The sequence below is a fragment of the Lasioglossum baleicum genome, chromosome 6, assembly GCF_051020765.1.
Source record: "Lasioglossum baleicum chromosome 6, iyLasBale1, whole genome shotgun sequence".
NCBI lineage: Eukaryota > Metazoa > Arthropoda > Insecta > Hymenoptera > Halictidae > Lasioglossum > Lasioglossum baleicum.
The window spans coordinates 2,704,590-2,725,706 of record NC_134934.1 but is presented as its reverse complement, the minus strand read 5'-3'; the positions used below and the strand labels follow the sequence as shown (position 1 = coordinate 2,725,706).

Below are 21,117 nucleotides of genomic sequence, written 5' to 3'. Positions count from 1 at the left end.
TTACACAGGTTCTTAAAGGCCCCGTGGAGTCTGGTCGCGTCTGTCCCGGTGCACGGTCCGGCCGTATGGGAGTCCCGTCCGGTTGTGTGTCTGTCGGTCGGTTCGGTGTTGGGCGCGTTGCGCTGGGTGTTTGTAGGAGAGCGCGCGGGGGTTCTCTATTGGTTTGGTGTCTCCGTCGTCGTCGTCGTCTCCGGTTCTGTGCTGTGGCTCTCTGTGGCGGTGCGCGCGCAGAGCCTCGACCGGCGTCCGACAGGAGTCGCTGGCTCTGTGGCCGGCCTCGGGCTGCTCGAGCGGGCCGTTCAGTCTAATTTGAACCGTCGCGCGCGCCCGACGCGGGGCCACCGACAATCCCTTCTCCGCCTCGACGTGACACGAGGCTCCTCGTGCATGCCGCGTGCAACACACGCGCCGATCCCCCGCACGATATTATCCGCACGCGTGCACCAGCACACCACCAGCAGCACCAACATCAGTGCTAGCAGCACCACCAGCAGCGCTAGCAGCACCAGCAGCAACGCGAGGAGCACGCCGCGTCGCGCGACCAATATCGCCGACGCTATCGTACAATCGGTACCGCGCGCTGCCAATCGTGTCCGGTACTGGTCCCACGACAGTTTCGTCATCCTTTATCAATCCGATCGGAAACCCGTCCGGATCGCTAGATCCTTCGGGGTTAGATCTCTCCTCTAGGATCACCCTAGGAAACTCCCCGGATCGGTGGCACCGGAACAGTGAAGTGCGCGTCAAGGGCTAGACTTCGTCGGTACCCGAGAGCCCCGTGAGTATATTTAAATAGTGTGCCTCGGCCGGTCGGAGGAAGACGGTATCTCTCTTTCTCTCTCTCTCGCTCTCCCTCGCTCTCTCTCTTTCTCTCTCTCTCTCTTGGTCCTCTTCGTCATCCTCTTCTTCGTCGTCTTCGTCGTCCGAGTCTTGTACAAGCCGCTCGTGTGTCATCATCCTCGGGCTTTCCTCGTTCGGAGTGCAACGTGATACCGAGGAACCGAGCGCACGGGGGTGGCGCGCGAGATTCTTTATCGACTTTCGACGATTTATTTCGAGATACGGAAACGCTGACGGACGACCTCGTTCCCTCGAGGGGAGAGGTTCGAGGAGCTGCGAGACCGTCCACGACCACGATATTATAGATCGGAGAGCCTCTCTTCGCTTCGAGATCGTGCCCCCGGGTGGATTTTGACCGGGTTGCGCTTCTGTAGGACGACTTCCAGTTGACGTTGTATGCATCATCACCGAACGAAGAGGAGCCAGGGGATAATTCCGGGATCCGGTGGAGATCAGTCGCCGGTCGGTTGAAACGAGGATGGGCTGTCCGTCCGACCGACAGGATGACCGCTGAACCGTTCGTTTCGGCACCGGCCGATCGGGATCGCGCGCGATAATCCCGCGGAGGAATCGGCCACAGTGTCTACTGTCGCATCCTTGGGGGCGTCGAGGATGAAGAGGTCGGCACTAGGTTGGAAGAGCAGACAGCCGAGAATCTGTCCGATGGAAGTCCCGATGCCTTGCCTGCGGTGGTGCAACACCTGGTGAAGAAAAAGGAGAAGAGTGCCGATCCGAGAGAACAGCCGATCAACAGAGAGACAGAAGTGGTCCAGAAGATAACCTAGCCTGAAGAAGAAGAAGAAGAAGAAGAAGAAGAGCCGAGAGACATAGAATATTCGGGTAGCGGATGAGAAGGGCACCCTGAATGATCTGATCGCGAGAGACAGGAGAGGCCCGCGAGACTCGAAGAGTGCCAGTTTCGCGGCGTGTCCGAAACCGACGAGAACTCTCGCTCGCATCCGAGACAGAGGCAAACCAACCAAGAAGAGTCTGCCGGCGAGAGTGTTGTGTGCTTGTTCGGGGTGACCGAGGTGTCGGCCTCTCACCCCCGATCAAACCAGCAAGCAGGTCGGATGATGTGGGCGTCTCTGCTTTTGGCCGGGATCTTAAGCGGCTGGTGGGGCGCACTCGCGCTCGCTGCGGCACCCCCCGCCAATCGGAACTCCCTCGGGGAAACGTCGACGAGGACGACCGCCGGCGAGCATCCGGCATCGATGAACATTGCCGCCGTTTTAAACAACCTTGATCATCGTCTGACAACCTGGGACTTGGTTACCAGCGCCGTCGCCGTCGTTCCCGGTCGAGACTGGCCTCGAGACTACCAGAAGTCTGAAAATGACCAACAGCAGACATCATCGTCCTCTTCCACCGCGCTGGAGCCGTTCGGCAAATTTGGAGACCAATGGAACCGCGGGTCGTCGAGGATCAACGAGGAGCTGTTCGACGACTCGATCAGGGCAGCTTTCGTCGCCTCGTCGCTACGAGCGAATCGTCGGCTGGGGAACGAACCGGTAGGACCCTCGAAGACCGTCGAGACAGGACTGGTGCAGCTGCCTAGACACTCGTCCACCCAGACCCCGTTTCTCTATACTCAAGATGAGTCCTCGGTGGAGAGGCCCCGGGTGGTCCGCTCGACCAAGCAACGACCAAAGAATCGCACCAAGGCGGACTCGCCTCGGGAGCAACGACGCCGTTGCCGGAACAAGGGCTGTCGCGGGCAAAACTGGTGCCCGGACATGGACGTCGGGAACAGGGCGTACCTGGCGCCGACGGTGTTCGAGGGCAAGGCCAGGAGCATGTCCTCCGCAAGGAAGCCGGGCTCGAACTACGCGGTGACGTTCGAGGTGAAACAGGTCTACAAAAGCCAGCCCGGCTTCCCGCCGCTACAGAAGAACGACAGCGTTCGACTACACTTCCGCGACAAATCCGCGCCTGGAAAATCAACAGTCTGCGCCTACGACAACGATGGAAGTCAGCAGCAGCAGCAGCAACAACAGCAGCAGCAACGCGATAATCAGAGTGGTGTGGTGCGAGCCAATATTAAGAGGGGTAAAGTGTATCTAGTGTTTGTGAACCGCGTGGGACCTAGAAACTTTACGATTCTCGGTGAGCCGGTGATTCGGAGCAAGAAGAACGAACAGGCGGTGCAGGCTGTCGTTCGGCCGGATTACGGTGAGTGATTGAAAACGATTCGTTCGATACCTTTTCTCTCTCTCTGTGCTTCCTACAGACGCTTCTTCTCTTGGCTCTCGGCGATGTATACTTGTTGAGAACGTTCGGGAGCTGCTTCGTGGATGCTTCCATCTGTTCGACAATCTTTTACAATCGCTGCCGGCTCAAATCGTTTTATTTTTCTGTTCTGTTTATGTGTAGCTGTCTCGAGGATCCAATTCATGAATTTCCCTACGATGGACTAATTATTATGCGATTGACAAGGCGACTTTTCTCGTCTTCTATGCATCCGTTGCGTTGTAAAGGAGATTCGGCGGTAGATGTGGCTGTTAAGGTTGTCGCGATAGAGTAATTACGGTAACATCGTTCTTCAACTTGGTCCAGTAAGATTCTTTGTACCCCTGAGGAAAAAATGCTTTCTGTTCTTGGTCTGCAGTAGATCGACAGTCTTTTAATACTTCATCGTTGGCAAAAGAGAAAGTTGGTAGCAAACATTGCTCGTTGCAGCGAGATCGTCTTTCCGACGATTTAAACTTTGCAATTTCAAGCGAAGTACTGCTGTCGAAGAACGTTGCCATTGCAGGACAATTCTTGTTTGTATTCTGTTGTCAAAGCTTTACTGGGTCGTCATCTTCATAATTCTTACACTATTCCTGTCACAACAAGCTAATCGTCCCTAATTCACGAGTCAACCTAAATCTTTGAGACAGAATCTGAAGTTCGGAGCTCCGAAATCTCCAAGATCTCAGGATAGATACTCTGTCCTCGCTTTGGTCCACGTAACGATCGTTCATTACGTCTTTAACCGTGAAAATGATCCACTTTGTTAACAAGCTCCCTAGGCGGTTGGTTTTCATGCGTAGGATACCAGAACAGCTCTCCAATATACTCGAACGGCTATAGAAACCTAATCCGTACTCGAGACGACTTTTAAGCTCGGCTAGGAAACAGCTGGAACGATAAATCGCGATCAGGCATTGACGCTGTTACTTATTGTACCGCGAGTCTCGTTTCTGGGCTCTGTACGAGCACGCCCACGCTCGGGGAAGAGGCGCGTAACCGGGGGCGCGTATATTTAACCCTTTGCGGCCCTGTGTCTGACTCGACATCATATTTTGTTGCAGCGTTGAACTCGCTTTGGTGTACCGAGCTGTTGCTTTTTTTCAATCAGTGCCGATAGTGAACGAATACTCTTGCTAATCTTTATGCAAAATCAAAATTCCCTTCGTCCGTTGATCACCTGCTCATTGAAAATGGGGAAACGGACACATTATCTTTGATCCCGAATCGTTCAAGCAAAATCTTTGAAGAAATGGCCGATCAAACCGGGAACAAGGTGGATGAAAATGGCGAACGTTACAAAGGCGACGTCGAGTAGGACCATGTTGGATCAGTGGATCGGCAGATCGTTTCTTAGGGGGTTTCGGAGATGGTGCATCTCGTCGATAACGCGTCGACGATCTTTTTTGCTGTGCTCGAGGAGCAAAGGAGACTCGTCTCTCGGCGATGACTGCTTCAGCACCGCGCGACGACGACCTTCCTTACTTGATTTATCGCGCGCGCGGCCGCTCCACTCCGAGATATCGAAAGTAGCTCGTCACGGAACATCTGTGAACTGTTGACGAGCTGACGCTGGCTGCCTGCTTGCCTGCTTGCCTGCCTGCCTGCCTGCCTGACTGCTTGTGTTCGCCTGTCTGTGGCAGGCACTCGCCGCGCACATGTGGCTCTCTTCGCGTGAAAAGAGTCTATCGAACCGACTGGTAGGCACGCAGTGTCTTCGATTGAGTGTACGAGGAGGTAACCGTGTTCCTGAGACAGCGGGACCGTAAACAGGACCTCCTTTTGAGGGCCAGCGGGTCCTTGCCATTCTGCTAGCGGGTCTAATGCTGGCAGGAGATACAGGCTCATGAAACATTCTCGCACACGTACAGACACGTGATGACGATTCCGAAAAATCTAAATAATAATAACATTTTCACTGAATCAGCGTCTCCTGTTTCCTTACATGGTCAAGTATAACACCAGGATAAATCACAGAGAACAGATCAAACCGTAACACTTAACCTGCCAATATTTATTCAAACAGTATATACAGCTAATCAAAATAAAACAATAAAATCAAGCTGGAAGTTTGTATTCTTTAATTACCATTTTGTTGAAGATAAGTAAGTGTCCAGTGACTTATAGACGGGAGTTTATATGTATAAGAGTGGGATAATTAATCTCGACTGAAATTGCAAAGGTATTGATAGACTAGACCAGAATGACTATGGATTTGATTCACCTATGATGAAATTGAATAGGTGAAACATGAGACAGTGGACACGTCACAGACGTCCACGAACGGTATTGATTACTCTCGACTTATCAGTATGATTAAGCGAAGAAATGAATTTCCCCGTAACTCTCGTTTCACGCAATTGATGCAGACAATTTTTCTGTTGCATCAAGATCCACAGTCTAGTCACGTCACTTGCAGGTGCATCTGTTTGCCAAGAGACCACTTTCAGAGATTAATCGCCAACGAATTCGCCGACGTCTGCTCGCAACTTTTTAACGTGTACAAATTACTGAAACTGGTCTAACAATGTAAAAATAATTCCGAGCGATAGTTGGCACGGTTGGCGTACTGTGGATACTAGAGACTTCCGGTTGGCTAGAGTGGCTTGTCAGACTCTCAAGGGTGAATAGATTAGTTTGAGGAGCATTAAGAATCAGAGAGTGTCGAAAATCGGATAAAATATTACTTGCTGCTTGTCGTAATGTCTTTCGTCGATTATTCACATATCAGTTTCTTCAACTGTCTATCAATTTTTAACATATACGAACTATAATCTAGAATGAGCAATCTGGGCAATCGCAATCTTATGAAACATGCACAAAGTTCCTTTGATTTTCGTACAAGGAGTCTTCATACATGTACCATGCCATGAATACGTCCCACAAAATCCACCGTCCTCTTTACACCTTATGGTGCAACCAATGATATTGCTCTCGGCTTCAAGAATAAATAGAGCAGTTTGAGCAGCTGTCGGAAATTGTTCCTCTACAACTATCGTCTCGATTTTTGTCGAGAAGGAGAACGACAATCTATAATATCCATTCCCGAAATGATAGTTCGCGGAATCGGTTTTATTCGCTTCGCGAGAACAGTTCGCCGCTATTCCGTGGCATTTCCCGAAGAGCGTTTCTCCCGCGAGCGAGCGAGCATTGCGGGGGGCATCTTGCGCGCAAAGCGGGCAAAGCGAGCAAAGCTGGCAAAGTTCTTTGATACTTCTTTGGAGTAGCTTGGCGCGGAGCTTCGTTAGCGTCGTTTTCGTCCTCCACTTTCCCCGTCTCGTTTACGAGTTCCGAACTGTTGCGCTCGTTTGCTTTCCAACCCCCCGTCGCCCATCCAGCCCCATCGGCGCTCTCTCGCCCCCGTGCGTATTACACATCCGCCTTGACGCGTATCGAAAGTTTCCGCGACTTATCCCATTAACGAGCCCCCGGAGTATCTCGCCCCCGTGAAAAGCGGAGCTTTAGCGACCGAAAGAGAGAGAAAGAGAGAGAGGGGGAGAGAGAGAGAGAGAGATTCTAAAGGGGGTGGCTCGCTTTTTCCTTAAACCGATTTACCGTGTACGGTCCGAGCGGCGCGAATAAATTGGATTTTTACCCCCGCGCTCCGAAGAGAGCTCTTTCTCTCCTCCCGCTCCCTTCTCTTTCTGCTTGCTCTCTTGATCTTCCTCTTAGCTGCATGCCCTCTAACAAAGTCGCATCGTTGTCGCGCAATTAGCGGGAAAAATTGCACAATGGCGCCTGCCACTCGTCCGTCGTAGTAGATATACTGCATTCTTCCGCTTATCGGCGCTTTATCGCCTGGCGAACGCATTGTTTACCGAATATCGGAATTACTCATTGCTCCGCGTTATTATCTGATCCACGTAACTCCTGTGATGTCACCGGGAACTCGTGTCTCCATCAACTGGGACGTGATCCCTTTCCTTCAAGACGGAGCATGGAGGAAACGATGGGAATATAACCGTGAACTGTGTTATTAACCAGATGTGGGATGCGACCACTGAAACAAATCGAAATTTCCTGCGATGACGTGTTTTTGAAATGTAACAGCGCTAAATCATGACGCGCAGCAGTGCAAATATTATGTAAAAATTAATTTAACACCTCGTATCCATTTTGTTATTTGTCTACGCAATCAGCAAAATATATTCAAGTCTTCAAAGCAATCCCTATCATTTTTGTATGTATTTGCACAATTTTAAATATAATTAATTTGCAAAATATAGTTAGATGTATTATTTGCGAGGGCCACTAATTAGTTTGTACACCCACAATAGAACAGTAGAACATTTATTTCTGTGGTAATACGAAATGATACAAATGTTTGAACGTCCGACCATATATTAGGTCGGGTCGTAAATAATTTCCGTTTCTAGAAACAAATTGTAATGGTGCATTTACCAATGCACATTTATTATCGTAATGGTGCGTCATTAGATTGCAGATTTTATGCGTTTATGGCAGAAATGGACAGGCGAATATTTGAATATTTGATTGAATGTTTGAAATTTGGTATTTCAATATTCGAAATTGGAATACTTGAAGAAAAACAATTGTTGGGGGACTGTAATAGGGAAGTTCGAGAGCGTACGTTTTCGTACAGAATGTCCCGGTGTCTCGGTAGCATGTCAGCCCGTGGGAAAAGGGTTGGAGAGGTTGCGGTTCGAACGGAGGCGCAAAAGCGTTGCAAAAGCGGTGCAAAAGCGTCTGGTGTCCAGCGTCCCGACGCGATACGACGCGACGGTTCGTTGATCCGCGATCCGCAAAAGCGGGTCCGTGCCGGCCCTTCTTCCAGTTGTCGGTGACTAAGCCAGACGGCGAGGGGGGCAGGGGACACGGGACGTCAATTATAAGGCCTTAATCGGAAACCCGTCCTTACTTCTGTTGGCTTACACTCGGCCGTGCCACCCGAGCGAGACAACGGCCGACGAGAAACGGAATATCGAGAGCGCATAGACGCGTCATCGTATTCGCAATCACCGATCCGTCAATCTCCATCTCCGCGTTCCTCATCAAAATCATCCCCTACCTAATCGTTTGCACCCTTGGAACTTTCGATTTCTAACACAATTCCCTCCTCTTCATTTTTAAATTAATTAACTCCAATCCAACTAATGACGACTAGACTACCGATTTAATGAACATTTAATTCCTTGCCATAGAATTCACTCTATTTCTACTTCAGAAGAATATTTGGCCCGAAAAGCGTTCGTGATTAGTTCATTCCTGATTCATCAAGTTTTCCGACCCTTTCCAAATTTCGTAGTTGCATCACGCGATGCAAGTGCAAACAAAGTACACCACCGCATCCGAGAATAGCCCCGGAAACTCGTTCGAGGAAACAGAAGTGTTTCAATTGGCGATTCTCCTATGAAAAACGATAGCCTCGTTATCTGCAACGAGACCGCGATTGCGTCTCGTTATCGGCGGGATCGCGAGCACTAATATCCGGCGGCGACGACCGCCTAACGTAACAATGATGCGCCGAAGATACCGATTCAACCCATGACTAAACTGTTTCGAAGTAAACCGGAGAGATACATACCTGTACGTACACGCTCTCGCCTCGTACACGTTTGCTTATCTCGTTCCCGTTCTTACGACCGGCTCGCAAACCGCGAATTGTGTTTCAAGTTCCATGCAACTCCATCGCCGGAGCCTTACGGTTCGCTGCAATTACCGTGGCGGAATTGTTCGGGAACTTAAGATCCGCGAATTCATTAATGGCTCTCGATGGATTCGCGGCCCTAGGGAGCGCAGGCCCTGCGGCGCCACTGTTCATACTGGACCCAAATTAGAATTTAGCTGTTCCGGATACGGATAAAATCACTTTTTCAAATATTCTCAATTCCATCAACCCTTTGCAGTCCGAGCTATTGTAACTCGAAAATGAAACATCTCTTTCGACCTAGTATAATAATCTTTTTCGTTTTGTGGAAATGAAATTTATATGTATAATACCTCATACAATACTGAAGTGTTTAGAACACAAACAGTATTTTGAATAATGGTACAGCAATTTTCAGAGTCACCACTCGAGTGCTAAAGGTTAACTTCGTATGACTCCAACATAAATAAATTTTTATTCGATAGAATAAATTTTTTTAATGTTCCGAGATTGCAAGTACTATATGCGAGTAATCAAAAAGTTAATGGACTGCGGATTTTTATGGGAAATTAGGGATGAATCGAGAATCACATTGACTGCGATTGCACAACGGAATTGCAGTGGCAGGCTCGTTTCGCCGAGATGTAACGTGGTACACGATGATAATATTGCATTATCGCTCGAACTAGAGGCTTCTGCCTCGATCCACAACTGCGACGAGAGAAGGGTAGCGAAACGGTCTCGCGCTTTCGCGAGTTATTTTGGCGTTCGCACACGCGGCGCGGAGCGGGTTCGTTAATCGTCTCGGTGCAGTCTTCTTCGTCGGGCGCCGCGGACACTCGGATTATTCTCGCCTTTTGCGCGTCGACCGTAAATCTGCGAAACCGCGCTTCCACCGTGGAAGAACCTTCGTCGGTAGCGCAACATGTTTGCGAAATTAATAGATCCGTCTGTCGGCCTGCGAATTTTTACTCGTACAAATATGTAGGTCATTGACCACGCCGTCCTGGAGGATTTTATCCATGCTAGTGCAACGAGCATCTGCATTGCGTTCATCAAATGTTTATTATTTCTCATAGAATTTAATCGATGCAAGGTACTACGTTCTACTTGATTTTTTGATAATTAACTCGGGCACCCCTTGTGAAACATTCATTCCCTCTGTCATCGTAACGGCATCAAAATGCATATTTTACTGTTTTCAGTACGCTGACTGCCACGCCAATGTTGACCGTTGTATCCTGTATGTCAAAATCGAATCTTCATAATTTGGATATGATGATAAAATATTGAACAGCATATTTAAATATGATCATATCCGTATGAATAATGCATTTTTCACACTGGCGCTACCCGTAGTTCTCCATTTACCTACGCTGTTCGAAATTGTTCAGCACCAGCATTTCATTGAATTTTTGCACGATGTTAGCTGAAATGTACCTGATGCTAAATATGAGATATTATTTGTAGTTATGTACTTAATGATTTCAGAGATATAAACCAGACTCGTTAAAATTGAATCTTGGAGAATTGAGGTCTCCTTTCCTTGTAGACTAGAGTGACTCTTAAAAACTACTAAAAAAAGAACTATAGTATTATACTTGGACAATAAAATACAGTAAGTCTTCGACTTACGCGGCTAATTTGTTGCAGCGTTTTCCGCGTAAGTAGAATAGTGCCTGAGCGCCACCGTTGAAAGGTTATTATTACGATCTGCTTTGTACATACACACTATATGTATGTACTCATTTCAAGAGAAAATTCAAACAAACCAACTATGTTCTTGTAAAACTTATCACTTACAGATAGCTGAATGCCTACGCTGTACACAAGTAAACACTTATCTTCGCTTTTGTCACATGTACAGGGTAATTTCTGGGAACTGGGACAAGTTACTGTACTTTTTAAATTAAAAATAGAAAATTATTAAGATGCGCTTCCGGGTAAGTCGAGGATTTGCTGTATAACAAAGCTTGGAAGGTGGTTAATAGTGCTGGTCTTTGGCTCCTCCAGCTCGGACATCTACAACACCATCGTCCAGCTACAAACACGATCGTACAAGATGCACAGTGCTCGCATTTCGGCGTAGCTTTTCCGTAACAGCCGGTGTCCCTTGACGGGCTATCGTCGAGGCATAATTGGCGACTTAGCGGGAAGCGTAGCTCGTAACATGGTCAGCGAGATTGATCGTGCTCATCGGAGTAAGGGGAGTAAGGCACAAGGGCACACCATGAAGAGCGGCGTCAAGCGGATAGAAGAGCTCTCTAGACCGTGAGATCGAGGAAGAGAGAACGGCTTAGAGGGAGCAAGAAGAGCGAGCTGAAGAAAGAAAGAGGAACACAGCGGTTCTCGCGAGGTATGGAGAAGGGAGAAAGACAGGTAAATGGTGGGGGAAGTGGGCCCGTCAGGAGGGGAAAGGGGGGAGAAAATCGGCACGTACGTATCCAGAGCACGTACGGCCCTGTGCCCATACTCAGAGGAGAACCCGCAGGTACGCTCTATATACTGCGAAGCGGAGGCTCACGCACAGCCAGACGGTCCTCACACGCACGTGCACACAGGTGGAGGTGGAGCGACGCTATAGAGGGAAAGAAGGAGAAAGAGAAATATATGAAAGGTAGAAAGAGATGGAGGGATAGACAGAAAAGAGAGATAGATAGTGGGGGACCACACGTGTGGTGTGTGTATACACCGTGGCGGCGAGGAGCAGGTAGACTGCTGGGCGGCCGGCGATCCAGCCTCGAGCACGAGGTCTCCGAGGTGATCCGCCGATCCGGAGAACCGGTGCTCTCTCTCGATGCTCTGCTCCACCTGGCTCGCCTGCTCTCTGCGGGCTCGCATCGAAATTAGTTTACCCGGAATGCGATTGTAACGACGCACCGCGGCTCGTTGCTGTTGCTATTGCTGTTGCTGCTCCCCGCCGCACCGCGCCGCGCCGTGACAATTCGGACCGCGTTCCATCGCGCGTTTGATGTTCCTTTCGAAAATTAATTTAAGGTAACGAGGGGAGAGGGACGCGGAGGGAGGATCCATGGATTGTCGAACAGGCTTCGCGTAGATTCGACTCGTGCAACTTCGCCAGAAAAATTCCATGCGCTCGTTGTAATTTTGAACCTGCGTCGCCAGCGGACGATCGACAATGGTTCTTCTATAATACTCTTTGAGACCGCGTTGGCTAACTCCGAGAGATCTATGTATCGTCGCGCACTCCGCGTAGATCCGTTCATCGGGAAAATTCAATGTTCTGGAATTTTGAACCTAGTTCGCCAGCGAACGATCGACGATGGTGTTCCATGTGTCTCGTTCTATGCTGGTCTCCGGGAGCTAGTGTGTGGGACTAGATCACGTTCGATAACACCGTACCAGGGTTTGACGTAATAATTCGATCGCGATTATGCCAGTGGGCCGGAGTGGGCACGCTACTCGCGTCCGATCCCCAGCGAGCGCGGAATTAGTCGCGAGTAGACTGCTCGGCGACTGTGCCGATCTACCGTCCTGTCCGGTCGCTCGAGCGTGATTATTTTTAGCGATCAGTGAACGGTGAACGAGCCTCGGGTACGCGCGAACGTTCCATGAATTTTTCGATGATTGCGGGGAGCGGGACTCGATAATGCCACGATTGTCTTATCGGAGTAGATAGAGTAGGGAGAGGCGCGAATTTCGACTAACGTCTAGATTCGATCTAATTTCTAATTTATAGTCAATTAGTACTGTTGGCGTCACGGTAAGTATTTTTCTTTTGGGAGGTATGTCGCTAATATATACCCGAAGCGACATTCTTAGCCGACATGTAACGTATTCTAATTTTTCTGATAAGTAGGATCTTATATGATTCTAGCGTATTATCAATCTTATCTTATTCTAATTATAGAATTGATATCTTATTATTAGGCTGCAGCTATTTATGCAATTTTTAACTTTCGTAGAGAAATTTTAAGAGAAAATGATATCAAATAGAATCTTATTTCTCAGTGGCAATGGCCTCTGTAGATAGTAGTAGATACTAATTATAATATTTCAGCTATTCCTCTTGAGCTAAACTCTTTAGCTAAACTTTGAATGCGATCGTATAATAGCTACATCTAATCAAAATAAAACAATAAAATCAAGCTGGGAGCTTGTATTCTTTAATTACCATTTTGATGAAGATAAGTAAGTGTCCGGTGATTTATGGAATGGGAATGTATTAGATTAAAATTGGCTAGAATGAAATTGTTTCACGTGACAGTACACTTGGGACGGAAAAGGGTAAAGCTCGAAACCTTGAAACAATAGTTGCAATACTCTGCCAGGCTTTTTCTTGTTAGATAGCTCGCCAGGAGGTTCGCTGTCGCGAAGACGCGTCTGATCGATGTCCGCCCAACACCCACTCGCCTCCGAAACCGAGACCATAAGAACGGAGCATGTATCATCCGGCAGAAGGAACGGCGATTTCAATATCGCCGGGCATGCGGGGAATTTATGGCCCCGTTTTCTCCCAGAATTGGTCCATGTTCGCCAATCCGATGGCGTGCGCCCGACCTCCACTCCACGTCCTCCCTTCGTGTGTCCAGGTCTCTCTCGTCCCGCCGGATGGGGACTCGCGAAATTGGCACAGCTGGCTGGACAGTTGCCGTAGGACAATCAATGTTCCCGGATACAATGCGATAATTTGCTATCGCTTGTCGCCATCGTCGATTGAATTACGGGCATATTATTACCGTGCCGACGCATTTCCGTCGGTCGACTACTTCTGCCGGGGACAAATATCCGCGTGATTAACGACCGATCGGTCGAACCGATTCGCGTGCTACGTCGTGTTCTACGATCGATCCGGTTGTACAAATCAGTGTGCCAACGCTGAATCTTCGGCCTCTATCGTCAACCCTCTGTCAGCCCCCTCTCGCTTGGCTCCTGTTGTCAATTTGACATATCTCTTTACTAATTGAATTCCCGACTTGTGTAAGAGAACGTACTCTTCGTGCCTCACAGGTTGTGTCCTGGCACGAATTCGAGAGGAATGCGGCAGCAAGCCGTCCGATTGGGTCATTCCGCTCGCACTTTCAGTTCTGGTCGAATTATTGGCTAAAGTGTGTGACGTCACGGTGTAACATTGGCTGCGAGCGAGAATCTCCTTCGCCTCTGTGCCGTCTCGAGGGGCAACTTCCTGAAATTTGCCAGATAACGTAATCCAGTGTAATTGAACAAACTAGCTTATTCTAGTAGAGCTGTGCGCTCTCGCGCGCTTCAAGAATTCAAACTTGAACCAGGGGAACGGCCTGCTTCTGGGATCTATTATACCGATCTATCGATCACCGGATCACCGTTATCAGCGGGAGCACGCGAAATCCGTGGAACCGTCGAAGAAAAAAGCGGGAACGACGACGCCGCGTTCCGTGAAACACGATTCTCGTCTCTAACGCCTTGCCTCTCTCTCTCTCTCTCCCCGTTCCCCGAGTCCCTCGACGAGATCTCCCGTCGAAAACGCTTCGGTATCTCGTTAAAAACTCGGCAAAAAGTTGGAGCAGCTCCCCTCTACCGTCGGTTTTTAGCCCCGGTGGTTCTCGATTTTCTTTTTAAGCCGGATTCGAGCCTCCACCGCGAACGACGAGAAAAAAAGGACAGGCTGTCGATAACATGTGTTTTCCCCGCTCTCTTCTCGGCTAAATCGTGCGCCTCCCCAACCTCGCTATCGGAGGCAGCCGCCCTTCCTACGCACGCTTCCTTTCTGCTCGGAATAAGGGATGAGCTGGCTTAAAGAGTGCCGGATTGAATATCACGGCCCGCGAGCGTGCCGCGCGCAGTTCGCGGATACGCCCAACGATTTGTATGCCGAACGTGCTCGACTATTTCACCCTTGCCTGCCCCCTTCTATCTTCTCTGCCTCCTCCTACTCCTCTTCCTACGAGTTCTCTCCCCATCCTCCTCCTCCTCTTCTTCTTCTTCTTCTTCTTTCTACGGGACCTTCGTTTCTTACCCCCTCCGACGAACGAGCTCTTTATTTTCGCTCCCGCTTCTGTTCTTTGTACCCCAGATTTTCCTGCTTCTCAACTTCCAACGCCACTTTCCATGTCTCGATGACTATTATTCCGTCGCGATCATTCCGATCTCCCAATTTGCCAGTTTGTTTGATTTTTTGCCGCGCCGCGGGGCTGTGTTCGAACATTTCGAACGAATTTTCTGCGCGGTACAGTTGAAGTCATTTCGAAATGCTCATTGTTGAAATAAACGTTAGATTATTATTGCGACGGGCTACGTTTCCTGACCTAAATCCACCCTTAACCAATCACGAAAAAATTGAGGCGACGAAGGACAGGATGCGACGAGACAGAAGTAGAAATCCAGAAAGCGCAAACACGAGACGAATCTCAGTTACATGTTCTGCTTATTAGGTGTGTGTATATGTTACGGTAAATGTAATGAATTGGTGATTACGTATAATATCCGGTTATTATGCATAATCACCGGATTAATCACATTTACCGTAACATATGTATGGATATGGCTTCGTTGTATCTATGCGTGTATTTTCCTGCAATAATAATAGTGCGGGTGACTTTGTCTGGATTGGAATCCTTACGAAAATGAGGAAATTTTAGACAATTGAGATATAATGCTATTGTTTTGCTGGATTTTCTCCGTTACACAATGTTAAATGTTCGACCATCGTACAATTAAATCTGATACTGTTTCAACTCCAACAAAAGAGCGAATTAATTCTATTGTTCTTTTCAATTATTTTATACTGCATTGTTGTCTGTAACAGACGTACATAAATGTTTATCTATAGGGTGCCAAATATGTGCATTTACTCTGTAACTTTTGCTCCTTTGACTCGATCGAGATGGAATTTTCCGCAACCGCCTGTCACGATTAAACAGAAAAATCAAGCTTGTTATACTTAATACCCGTCAGTACTAGTTGCAAACCTATACTTCAGAAATGTCTTTTGAAATCTTAATAATCTACTGATATACACGTATGAAATTATGTTTTCGAAAAGTTATGATTTATAATTTCCAGTTTCCAACCTGGGAGACGTTAAAATTTTTTAATAGAACATTAATTTGTAATTTTCAGTTTTATATGTATTTAAAAGATAAAAGGTAGGGAGGCGCAGAAAAATGTTTGTTCGGGAAAACGTACTAGCATAAAGTTGGGAAACCACTGATTTAAGTAGAATTTTCTCCGACGCTAATGCGAAGAGTATAACTAGCTATCCTAACTGCGTGTCTATCCTCTTGGATCTTGTTTCTCTAGCCGAGATTCGGAAGCGTCCCGCGGAGCGAGTTTGTGCATTGAGCGCGAAGGTCGGCGCGCCGTTTCCCGATGAAAAAATATACTTTGGAAACGCGAGTGACGCAACACCCGTGCGTGCTTCTAGAGGAGCCGCTAGATCAGAGTCGTCCCGACCCGTTGTCGCTGCGTTATAAATATCCTACTCACGGTGGTATTATTTCCGAACGGTCTCGAGAACCGAGCTTTCGAATCCCGTGAAAGAGGTCACACGTTGACGCGCGCGTGGAAGAAACAAGGAAGCGGAAGTCCGCGGTTATCCGTCATTGTTGGACATCTTTACTCGCTATGTTCGATCCGATGAACCCAATCACTTATTCTAAGAACCATATAATCTTATCTATTTAGGCTTATGAAATGATCGGACGACAATCAAATGAACCAGCGAAAAGTAGACGGACACGATTTCAAACATAGACAGATGTTACCTTTTCGGAATTTGTCGGGATCCAGTCGTCTAATCGAATTCATTATTTCTAGAACGATTCAGACGCATTTAGTAGAGCGGTCTGGAACAAACGAGAACACTATTTCATTCGTATAAACGATCAGAGTTATCATTCGTTATTATTATTACTTGTTAATAAAGTTTGCACTTTACAGTATACTTCAGCTCATTTCAGTACGAATGAATTAGTGAATGAATTCAGAGCTGTTAAAGAGCTTGATGTAAATTGTTGTATATTAGCTACTTTGTATGAATTTATTTTCAGATATCCACTGAACCTAACTTCTGAAGTTCTAGAGATATTTGACTACATGGTTGAAGAATGCAAACAAATTTGTTTTCGATAGAAAGAGCTGTACACAATGCTGCTGCACTGGCTTATGTCCAGCTCGTCGTTAGCAAGTTCCATGCCGCACAATGTAGAGCCTGACACATATCCGTGAGAATCTCAAAATATACATATATTTCTTTAGTTTACGAATGTGCCGTACCACACGATCCTATTTCTCATGTAAACAATGAAAAACTGAAAAAATGATCCACCCAAAGATATAATGCTGTTAATTAAATTTTATTTAATTCATTCTTACAATCGTAAGAGTTAAAAAAGTTTTAATAAATTTAAGTACATATCACCTCGATTAAATAAATTGAAAAGTATGCTTAAAATTTCAAATACAATTTTCCCATTCATTTACTTACGATTAATTGCAATTAATTTTCACTCGGTATCGATTCCCGATTGTATTACACGCTTTTCAAACAATACTTCGGAAAATTCGTCACCATCGATTTTCACAAGGAAAGAGAACCATTGATTTTTCGAGTAAGTACACCATGCTTCCCCTCGCCGCCTACCCTTTCATCCCGAATGTAATTAACGGTATTACCATCGTCGCGATTACTCTTATTACCTTTCTGTTTACCTATCCCGAGTCGGGGGAGATATCCCGGCACCAAAGAGGATCCAGCGAAGCGCAAAGTTGGCACGAGCCCGAGGCGCTGGGCGCCGGACAATTTGATAATTAACGGCGAGAGAGACGGAGACTGAGAGAGACAGATGGAAACAGAGAATTAGAGATCCAGAGAGAGAGAGAGAGAGAGAGACGAACGGAGGCTCCGGTTTGTTAAATAATTCCCGGATCGGATATCTTTGACGCGGGCCCCTATTTGCGGAACTCTGAGCTTTGCAGTGGCTCCGATCGGGCACGCCGTGTCGCTCCAAGGCGATCCGTGAACCTGAGGACGAGCCTCGTTGCTAATTCACCGAGATACGATCATGGTTGTCCACTAATCACTGCTTAGGACAGTTTAGAACAGATGTCGGGAAGAAGTGCTAGTTTCGGCCGATTTTCCAGAGCTACGCCCCCTTTTCCTAACCACGCAACCTGTGGTTTAAAACAATATTCTTCAGTCGGTGCGACTCCACTAAAAATTGCTATATCATTATTCTAACTATTATTTAGAGTATTAAATATGTCGGTATCTAACCAATTACCAAACATTTAAGTATTGTATGAGGTGTTATATCAATTCCATATCCACAAAATAAAAAAAAAATAATATAGAATGGAATTATTGTATGTCGGCAGAAATGTTTAATGTTCGAGCTAAAATAACTCCGAGTGCAAAGTGTTAAATTATGTTTATTCGATTCAATTTCATCGTGCACGTTTTGGAAAAATTTAATGTCTTTTCCCGTTCTGATTATTCGAATTTTTCGCGTTTTCGTCGGACGATTCGCGGATTCGAAGAGCACTAACGTGTTTCGGAATCGCGAGCCAGCTCGGGCCGACAGATGGAAAAGCGTTTCGTGTCAGGGGGGGAACTATCGGGACTGAAATCTTGCCAGGCCCGAGAGAGAGAGAACGAGAACGCGCCTCGCCACGGTTAATGCACGGGGAATGGGTCGCCGCACAGGAGCACGGTTTTCCTTGGAACACGAGCGAAGAATTCGTGGGAGCATTACGATCACTGCCGACACCACCGCCACCGGTGACGTCAAGTGTGTCAGCAGCCGACACGCCGATTCCCGGTTGCCTAACTTTGTCGGCCCGAAGACGACGATCTATGACCGAGCAGAATTTTGGAAACCGGCGGGGAGGCCTCCTCCGATCATTCTATTTACTTTTGTTGCGAGATGGATCTCGCGATAAATCGTTCTCTTCGCTGCGCGAGCCTTAATGTGCCTGGGATTGCGAGGTTTGCGGTGGCAGTATGAAAGTTGCTGTATGTTAGATTGTTCTGTTGGTAATGGGAATTTCGTTTTGTATTTTTCGATACAATTTGGAGAAATTCACAATAGCTAGCACCTTAAATAATAGAATCTGCTCGACATGTACGATTTTCCTTTAAAGAAACAATTCCGTCACAAACATTTAATCAACAGACTAGCATACATTTTCTATGTTTCAAACAATAACAAAATGATTCTACTGAAATCACTGAATCCTTATTTTTCCAACCTCCCGTAGCTGTCCGAGAATGAATCGAACAATTTCTCGCAACAACTGTGCACTCTGCAGCCAATCGTGAAGACCTCAAACACGAGGACCTTCGAAATCACTTCATCGGAGCCACCCACGACTTTCATCGCAAACTCCAAAATTCCTTGACTTCCCCACTCGTCTTCCTTCTTCGCGTTCCCTCGGGTTCCTGTTCACGTTCGGATCTCAGCCACTGTAGATCTCTTCCGATTTCGTAGGCATGGAAGGGGTATTCGAATTCGAGCCAAGATCTAAATATCTCCCGCCATCGTCGAGCGTCTTTCACACGCGACTTTCCTTGCGATCGGAAAACCGTGTGGCAGACTGGGAGACAAAACCGACGAGACTCGAGCGAAGGCGTGCACAAGGTGAAACAGGGAGACAGACAGACAGACAGAGCGAGAAGGAGGAGAGAGAGAGAGAGAGAGAGAGAGAGAGGGTGGAGAGATGGTGGCATGAGGCGTAAAGCAGAGAGCCTCAGTCAAGAGGGAAAAAGAGAGAGGCAGCAAAGAAAGAGAGCAGCGACCAGCGGTCTGGCCGTCATCGCGTAGTCACAACACGCCGCGAGTTATTGCCCCCGAGTGCTCTACCGAGACCTCCTCTTCTTCTTCTCCTACCGCTGCTGCTGGTGCTGGTGTTTCGCCTTGTGCACCCGGGGGAGAATCAGCCTGCCCACTTTTCCTTCGACTTAATACGTACCGCCGAAAAACCCGAGCGACTATTCACAGCTCCTGTGTCGTATAATTTATTCAGACAATTTTTATTTTCCGTAAAGATACGCAGTCCAACGATCGCGCTGTACCTTCACTGCCAAACGTTAAAAAATCGATAGGATACAATTGAATCAAAGTTTATTTCATTGAAAAAGAAACGCGTAACATTCGTATTTGTTAGACTTTGTTTAAAATCTTCATGAAATGTCTTGATTTTGGAATGAAAATTGCTTCGAGTCGAAAGGGTTAAAGGAGACAGCGTAAAGAGAGAGGGAGAGGAGAGATGGGTCCAAGTGGAATGGAAGAAGCTGGAAAAATGAAACGAACGCGACGAGGACACGAAGAGATAGTAGGAGGAGGCGACAGCCGGTGTTGGCAGCTCGCGAGGAAGGGGATTGATGTCGTGGAGGTGGAGGCGGACGAAGAAGGTACGGCCGCGAAAGAGGCAGCGGAGCGCGACCGACCGAGAAAGATGAGCGACAGGGGCAGAGAAGAGAGAGCCCTTTTCAGACGGAGAACACGGGACAGTAGACGCGTACAGTGCCGTGGCAGGCAAAGGTGGCGAACCCGGTTGCTCGTAACCCGTGGGTGGGGTGTCGCGTTTTCCCATAGGAATCGGGAAACCCGAAGAGAGCCCGCGAAGTCTCGCAACAATAACTGCGTTACGTGGCAGCGTCTGCTTGTTTCCGCCGCGCGCCGGATCGCGTGGGTGCCGAGCGCCGGCTGGGCTCAATTGGACGCAATGTCTCTCGTCGGAACGACGAGAAAAGATCGTCCTTTGAACCTCCGACGCGCGACGACTCGATCTTATGAAATCAACCGAAATGAATAACCCGGGGTACGCGGGCAAATTGTAAGCACTCGTTAAAACATCCCGGTATTCCTCGTTCCACATTTTTCTTCGCATTAACCCTTTGCACTCGGAACAATTTTAACTTGAAAATAGAACATTTCTTCCGACCTAGAATATTTCCATTCTCTATGATTTTTTAACCGACTTCGAAAAAGGAGGAGCTTACTCAATTCGATCTGTATGTGCCTTTATTTATTATTTTTTTTTCGCTTTTTTTCTATGTATCTTCACTGATTACGCCGAGATGGATGGACCAATCGGAACGAAACCTTTTGCATCTTGTAGAATATGTCCCCGGGGTGGTTCCGCGAACACAAATTTTATAATACATTTTTTAATTCTTTGCGGTTTTTATTGCAAATAACCAATAAAACCTACAAATTCTGCTCGTACCACTAAAAAGTATGAAATAAAAAAATTTTATAAAAAAATAAATTAAACCGACTTCGAAAAAAATGCACTAAAAAAGGTATGAAATAATTTCCATATAATTTATGTGAATACACACAAACTTTAATACAATACAATCATTTCAAAGGCGGCGCAAAATTGAAAATTTTCGACACTTGAAATTACGAACATCATTAAGTTCTTCTACATATTAATGTATCTTCTCTTCCCACCTACTGATTTCCAAGTCCATCATATTCCAATGAAATCAT

General features: G+C 47.2%; 1 protein-coding gene across 6 annotated transcripts in view; it reads left to right on the top strand.

Moving 5' to 3' along the window:
* The first annotated feature begins 311 nt into the window (after positions 1-311).
* Vn (membrane-bound neuregulin protein vein) overlaps positions 312-21,117 on the top strand; it is a 342,137-nt gene continuing 321,331 nt past the window's right edge. For 2 of the 6 annotated variants that reach the window (XM_076425779.1, XM_076425780.1), the window contains exon 1: positions 312-3,012. In XM_076425779.1, coding sequence (XP_076281894.1) covers positions 1,914-3,012 — 1,099 coding nt within the window. In that variant the 5' untranslated portion in view covers positions 312-1,913. The remainder of the gene's footprint in view (positions 3,013-21,117) is intronic. The other 4 variants (XM_076425781.1, XM_076425776.1, XM_076425778.1 and 1 more) reach the window with 3 other exon arrangements.